At 50.7% G+C, this 7,500-nt stretch overlaps 1 protein-coding gene across 1 annotated transcript in view; it reads right to left on the bottom strand.

The window, feature by feature from the left end:
* Nucleotides 1-7,500, bottom strand: part of LOC126985909 (uncharacterized) — a 17,234-nt gene that overhangs the window by 8,527 nt on the left and 1,207 nt on the right. The window contains exons 2-6 of the mRNA XM_050841462.1: nt 5,698-5,941; nt 5,234-5,396; nt 2,344-2,563; nt 1,950-2,085; nt 584-1,415 (exon numbers count right to left, since the gene is read on the bottom strand). Of these exons, the coding sequence (XP_050697419.1) occupies nt 584-1,415; nt 1,950-2,085; nt 2,344-2,563; nt 5,234-5,396; nt 5,698-5,941 (1,595 nt within the window). The remainder of the gene's footprint in view (nt 1-583; nt 1,416-1,949; nt 2,086-2,343; nt 2,564-5,233; nt 5,397-5,697; nt 5,942-7,500) is intronic.

The raw sequence follows: 7,500 nt of genomic DNA, 5'->3' as shown, positions 1-7,500 counted from the left end.
AGGGAAGGATGGAGAGGGAGAGGTAGGGTGAGAAAGTAAGGAAGGGAGAGAGGGAAGAAAGGAGGGAGAGAGGAAAAGGAAGAGAAAGGGAGAGAAAGAGAGGAAGAAAGAACGGAGGGAGAGAGGAAAAGGAAGAGAAAGGGAGAGAAAGAGCGGAAGAAAGAAAGGAAAGAAAGGAGGGAGAGAGGAAAAGGAAGAGAAAGGGAGAGAAAGAGCGGAAGAAAGAACGGAGGGAGAGAGGAAAAGGAAGAGAAAGGGAGAGAAAGAGCGGAAGAAAGAACGGAGGGAGAGAGGAAAAGGAAGAGAAAGGGAGAGAAAGAGCGGAAGAAAGAAAGGAAAGAAAGGAGGGAGAGAGGAAAAGGAAGAGAAAGGGAGAGAAAGAGCGGAAGAAAGAACGGAGGGAGAGAGGAAAAGGAAGAGAAAGGGAGAGAAAGAGAGGAAGAAAGAACGGAGGGAGAGAGGAAAAGGAAGAAAAAGGAATGAGGAAACAGTAAAAGAAAACTTGGGAAAACAACAATTGATGAGAAGAAAAACAAGAAAAAAACTGAGAACCGTTCCTAAAAATAACCCCCAAAAAACTCACCTTATAAGGGTTGTATCTGGGGCCCGCACTGACACACCGCATGGTCCAGTTATAGAAATCCCTCCCCGGCGGATCATCGTGAACCTGCCAGCGATGTTCCCCGGTGCTATTCCGACTGCCATCCGAATACACAAGCTTGGTCACTAAGATGGTCGTGTCCGCAAGGGGATCGTCGGCGTCCTGCTCGAAGATTATATCCCCGACCAGCGGGTATCGGAAGGTCACTGATGCTCGGAGTTGAGAGGTCGTTGGTCGTAGGTTAGCGCAGACCCATCGTGGCCCAGCGGCGTCGTGTATCACTAGACTCCTCGCTACGACGGACCGCGGGCCGAAGAGTGGAAGGTTGTGGTCCGTGACTGTTGCATCGGCGTCTTCAAGTCCCAGGAGCTGACCGTGTTTCCCGCTAAGGTCCCCAAGTTCATAGTGGTCATGTGCCCCCAGACCAGCCTCCGGGGATGTCTCAGGGTCCACGGAGTATGGGTTATAATGCCCCTTGGTCCTCGCACAGTGGTTCTCCCCCGGGTGACGAGGTGGGGGCGCTGGGAGCTCGTGGACATGGAACCCCCCGGCGAGACCCCTGAGGCCGGACAACGCTAGGGTGACATCCGTGGGGGTGAAAACAGATTCCTGGTGAAGCCCCACGTGGCCAGTCACCCCCTGGGCATTGAACACGGCCCGTACCTCCCTGGGGCGGACCGGGCGTAGCTTAGCGCACGCCCACAAGTGATCAGGGTGTAAGGCGCCCATGATAGCTAAGTAGATCTGTCGAGGTCCAGTTAAGTCAGGGAGGACGAGGGTGGTTGAGGAGTGGATCTTGCGGGAGAATCTTGACCTGAGGAGGGAGAAAGGGAGTGTAAGGGACTGTAAAGGAAGGAGGAGGAGGAGGAGTGGGAGGATAAGGGAGATAAATAAAGAATAGGTGGAGATAGAGGGGGAAAACAGAATAGGAGGAAGAAAAGAGAAGAAGGAAAATGGAGAGAAAGAAGAGAGGAGGAAAGAGAAAGAAAGGGAAATAGATAAATAAAGAAGGGAGAAAAATCGTGAAAATAGAGAAAAATGGAGAGAATAAAGGAGAAGGAGGAAAGAAGAGAGAGAGAGAGAGAGAGAGAGAGAGAGAGAGAGAGAGAGAGAGAGAGAGAGAGTAGAGGATAGAATCTAGAATGAGAAAGAAGAGAGAAGGGAAGGAAAGGAGGAAGAGGAAGAAGAGGAGGAGGACAGGCAATGCAGGAAGAAAAAGAGGAAGAAGAAATAAACAATAAACAGGAAGAGGAAGGAAGGAGGAGGAGGAGGAGGAGGAAAGCACAGATAGCGATCAACCAGACATCATACCTCCTCCTCTTCCTCCTCCTCCTCCTCCTCCACTCACCTCGCTGCTGCCACCCTGAGCGAGCCGAAAGCAGACGTGAGATCTCCCATGGGGCAGTCCTCACCCCCGGGGCCGCACTTCTCCCTGCCCGCGGGGTCGTACACGCGGCTCAAGAAGTTACATGACGACCGGTGCTCTGGGGGTGATGGGAGGTGTTAGTGGTGGTGGTGGGGGGAAGGTAGGTGGGTGATGGTGGTGGTGGCGGTGGTGGAGGGGGCTGAAAGGTGGGTGGAGTGGGTGGAGTGGGTGGTGGTGTCGGAAAATAAGAAATAACGACAGGAAAGAAAAAAATGATCTAAGAAAACTGGACTATAAATAATGACACTTCTATATCATCCCTGTCACCCCTTCCTAGCCCTATACACCCCTACACCCTTCCCAACACCCTGCTCACCCTTGACGTCCAGGATGTCCGTGAGGAAGAGCGCCCAGTTGTGGTCGCCGGTGGCAGGGTCGTCGGCAGCGGTGTGGAAGAGGTCGGTGAACACGGTGCTCAGTTGGCCCGTGCTGGAGGCGTTCCCCTCACCCACGTCCCACGCCCACGTCCGAACCCACACCGACCCGCCCACTGGGGTGTTGAAGCGGGCCTCGTATGTCCGCTCGCCGCCCACGCCCTGAGGAAGAGTAGGTGGAGGGTGAGAAGTGGATGAGAAGAGGTGGAAAGTGGGTGAAATTGAGTGAGACGGGTGTGTGGTAGCTAATGGCAAAAGGTTAAAGTTAAAGGCTTTCGTAGGCGTTGTGGGCATTTCCAGGGGTAGTTTGATGACCCTGGTGGTAGTCTGACCCTTCCTCTGTACCCTGAACCTAAACAAACACGCATGAGAACCCAATTGATCTCCTTTTTGGCCTTTGGAAATTGTTGACATGAGAGGTGGAAGCCTATAAGAATGCCGACCCTTCCTTGTTGATCCATAGCGCTGAAGAACGACGTAAATATTTCTTCATTAAAGTTATCACGAGTGTTTGTTTTGGGTTCAGGGTACAGAGGAGGGGTCAAACTACCACCAGGGTCATGAAACTATCCCTGGAAATGCCCACAACAACTACGAAAGCCTTGTCGAGTATGTGAGGTTGGGCGACGGGGCAGTTTCTCAGACGCCGCCATCTCCCACATCAACTACATATTTCCAAAGGCCGAAAAGGAGATTAATATGGTTTTAGTGAGTGTTCCCTTAGGTTCAGGGTACAGAAGAAGGGTTAAACTACCACCGGGATCATAAAACTACCCCTGGAAATGCCCACAACGCCTACGAAAGCCTTGTCTAGTGTGTGAGGTTTAGCGGCGGGGCAGTTTCTCAGACGCCGCCACCTCCCTTATCAACTATTTCCAAAGGGCGATAAGGAGATTAATCGGGATTTTGGGAGTGTTTTCTTAGGTTCAGGGTACAGAAGAAGAGTCAAACTACCACTGGGGTCATGAAACTACCCCTGGAAATGCCCACAACGCCTACGAAAGCCTTGTCGAGTGTGTGAGTTGGGCGTAGCGGCGGGGCGACGGGGCTAGACGCCGCGCCGCTGCCTCCCACATCAACTATTCCAAAGGGCGATAAGGAGATTAATCGGGATTTTGGGAGTGTTTTCTTAGGTTCAGGGTACAGAAGAAGAGTCAAACTACCACTGAGGTCATGAAACTACCCCTGGAAATGCCCACAACGCCCACGAAAGCCTTGTCAAATGTGTGCGTGGCCGCCCCGGAAGCCAATCGAGTCACACAAATCTGGCGCCCTGGGTCGGTAAAATCTACTAGACTCCGGCCCGTTTTTCGGTCTTGCCATACGCAGTTCCTCGCATTTTCCTCGGCTAAAACGATGAAGCCAAATCCTTCAGTAAGTATAGGGAAATAATCTTCCTCCTCTTCTTGTGGGCGGTCAAATCTAAGACAGAATGCAAGAATCCTCGACAGCGCCGCAGAATGTTGGGTGCTGAGCGGGGCTGAGCCGGATCTGTGCGTTCATTCTCACATATAAGTCACTTCGCACGTCTCTACCGCCTCGTCTCGGGCCTAATAACCGCTGTTTCTCATATTATTCGTCTTGTTATGTGTGTTACAATATGTCTGAGTGGTTGCCTTGGGTGTCTGAGGCTTATATGTGCTGCAATGGGGGTGTTTCAGACGGGAAAATCTTACGAACTGTGATGGTCTCGAAAACTCCCCACCAGAATTTCTCGCCTCGGAGAAGACACGTGCCGGGTCCCTCCCTCTCTCCCTAATTCTCCACCTTATGACAGGGGAGAGTAAGAGCGAAAATGAACTGTGTGTTTGACCCTTCTTCCCTCACGCTCCCCGCCGAGTACGTCATCCACGAAACGTTTCCGGCACCTTCAGAGAGCATTTCCAGTCCCCTTATCCTTAGTCCCGGGGCGTTGTGGTGTAGCCCCGAGTGTTCCTGTATATATAAGGACATGTTTTATAGTGAATGACCGCCAGAAGGAGGCACAGAGAGCGAGATATGGGTTGTATTAGAGCAGACAGGGAGAACAGGCGACCAGGCATCTCATCCAGCAATCCCTCGCTCACACATCAACTACTTTATGACAGGGGAGAATAAGAGCGAATATACATTGTGTGTTTGGCCTTTCTTCCCTCACGACACACACACACACACACACACACCGCCCCGGCCACCTCCGTCACCCAAGAAACGTTCCAGGCACCTTCATATAGCATTTCCAGTCCACGTATCCTTAGTCCCGGGGCGTTGTGGTGTAGCCCCGAGTGTTTCTGTGTCTGTAAGGAAGTGTTTTATAGGGAATGAGGGCGAGGAGGAGGCACAGAGAGCAAGGTGTGGGTTGTTTAAGGGCAGAGAGTGACCTCCAGCAACTCCCGGAGAGGCATGTCAGCCAGCCACGTGCGGTCTGGCTCTCCCGTCCCCTGTACCGTATTCTTGACCTTATGATATGGGGTTGTTAAGGGTGAATATGCAGTGTTATCTAGAGCTTGCCATGCCTCCCTACCTCCCTTCCTACTCGCCTTCACACACACGCACACACGCACGTTTCCCCTACACACACACACACACACACACACACACACACACACACACACACACACACACACAATGTTTCCCCTACACACACACACACACACACACACACACACACACACACACACACACACACACACACACACACACACACACACACACGTTTCCCCTACACACACACACATAACCTTCACCCTACACACACACACACACACACACACACACACGTTTCCCCTACACACACGCTCACATAACCTTCCCCCTACACACACACACACACACACACACACCGTCACGTACATGCAGGTTGGAGCAGGCGGTGTGGCCCCCCCCGGTGACACGAAGGGAGCGCCCCCACACACCCGCGGCCCCCACCACCTCCACCTCATCGGTTTCGAACACCTGGCTCCCGTTAACTTGAGGGACGACCAGTTTGCCAAGGAGTCGAGAGAGGTCCCAGCGCCTGGAAATAGATAGATAGATAGAGGGATAGATTAATAGATAAGTGAATAGATGGATGAATAGAGAAAGGAAGGAAGGAAGGAAGGAAAGAGAAGAGGAAAAAAAGAGTGAAATAGATAGAAAGAGAAATGAAGGAAGAAAGAAAGAAAGAAAAGAAAAAGAGAAAGAAAGAAATGGATAAATAAATAAAGAAAGAGATAAAGAAAGAAGAAAAAGAGGAAAAACAAGAATGAAAATTAGAAAAAAACATTAAAATCAACCCCCACCCCCACTATCCCCCCCTCACCCACGCCCACACTCACCTGGCGCCCACCTCCCCCAGGCCACAGCGTTTCCCCGTATCATATCTCACAGGGAACTCGTGCACGCCCCAGTCCAGCTCCACGGGGTCAGAGAGCTCTCCCCCAGGGGTTGTCAATTCCACCCCTGCCTCCACCCGCACCATGGACCCCGGGCCGCCCCAGGAGAAGGTGATGTTCCCCCGTAGGCCCCCCCAGGAGAACGTGGTGTAGAGAACGGGGGAGGCGGCGCTGGTGGTGGTGGTGGCTGTAGGAAGAGAGAACGTTAGAACAGGGACGCCATTTCGAGTCCCGCCCGCAGTGACAAACAAGATGGGATTTTTTCAGTCACCGCCGTGTTCAAAAACTTCCCATATGCTGTCCCGAAGACCACCTGTCAACCCGGACTCTGGGGTCAAACTACCACCGGGGTCATAAAAGTACCCCTGGAAATGCCCACAACGCCTACGAAAGCCTTGTCAAGTGTGTGTTGGGGGTAGCGGCGGGGCGGTTTCTCAGACGCTGCCGCCTCTCAGATCAACTATTCCAAAGACCGATAAGGAGATTAATATGGTTTTAGTGAGTGTTCTCTTAGGTTCAGGGTACAGAGGAAGGGTCAAACTACCACCGGGTTCATAAAAGTACCCCTTGAAATGCCCACAACGCCTACGAAAGCCTTGTCAAATGTGTGCTTGGCCGCTCTCAAACATCTCGGGCTTCAACACCCACATTTCATAAGGTTTTCCTGGGGTAGTTTTATGACCCTGATGGTAGTCTGACTCATCTTCTATAGTGCTGGCGTGAAAATAAAAACCCACTATTAGAACCTTATTGACCTCTATTGTGACCTTTGGAAATGGTGCTAGAGCCGAAAGGGACTGAGAATACCAACCCTACTCTAGATGCTCTCTCTAATGAGGTTCAAAGATGAGCTCCGGGGGGCTGCGTGAGTCTAGTAAGGTGGCGCCACTATAAATACTTGCCCGCGACATTAGGATTTGAGACCGACCACCAGGCACGCCAAGAAAGCCTATACCCCAGCCATAGGTCGAAAACATAAGAAAAAATAGAAAAAAAGAATGTGAAATGTAACTTTGAATATAAGAAGAGAAAATATATATTCCTCCTCATCCCTTCTTTTTTTTTTTACAACAAAGAAGACAGCTCAAGGGCAACGAAAAAGTGGAAAAAAAAAAAAAATGCCCGCTACTCGCTGCTCCCATAACAGACAGCAAAGATTAGCCAAAAAAAAAAAAAAAATAATGAATCACAGTTTTGGATCACGGTAAATGGGTCAGTGCTGTATTAGGTCACGTCTCCTGGGTCACATCTCCTGGGTCACATCTCTCGGTCACATTTCCTTAGTGGGTCATATCAGATCAGGTCAGGTCACATCCCTATCTGGCCACACTGTTTTGAAAATTGTGTCACACTAATATGCTGGGTCACACCTTGGTCATGTCACACTCACTGTTCAACTGTCTACACGTTAAAAAAAAAATAGATATATAAAAATAATTGAGGAAAAGAACACAAGAACAAAGAGAGGGAAAGAACACACACACACACACACACACACACACACACACACACACACACACACACGTTATATAACATGAAAAAAATTAATAAATAGATTAGGTGTCACATTTAGCAATTACTTAAAGGTTGGTCACGAAACAGGTCCTGCAGGTGTATATAAGGAGGAGGAGGAGGAGGAGGAGGAGGAGAGGAGGAGGAGGAGGTGGAGGAGGAGGAGGAGGAGGAGGAGGAGGGGGAAAGAATGAAGTTAGATGAAGGGAAGAGAGAGAGAGAGAGAGAGAGAGA

This window comes from Eriocheir sinensis, chromosome 60 (genome assembly GCF_024679095.1).
Source record: "Eriocheir sinensis breed Jianghai 21 chromosome 60, ASM2467909v1, whole genome shotgun sequence".
Taxonomy (NCBI): Eukaryota; Metazoa; Arthropoda; class Malacostraca; order Decapoda; family Varunidae; genus Eriocheir; species Eriocheir sinensis.
Note: the sequence above shows the minus strand (reverse complement) of the source record. Positions and strands in the feature narration are given on the sequence as shown.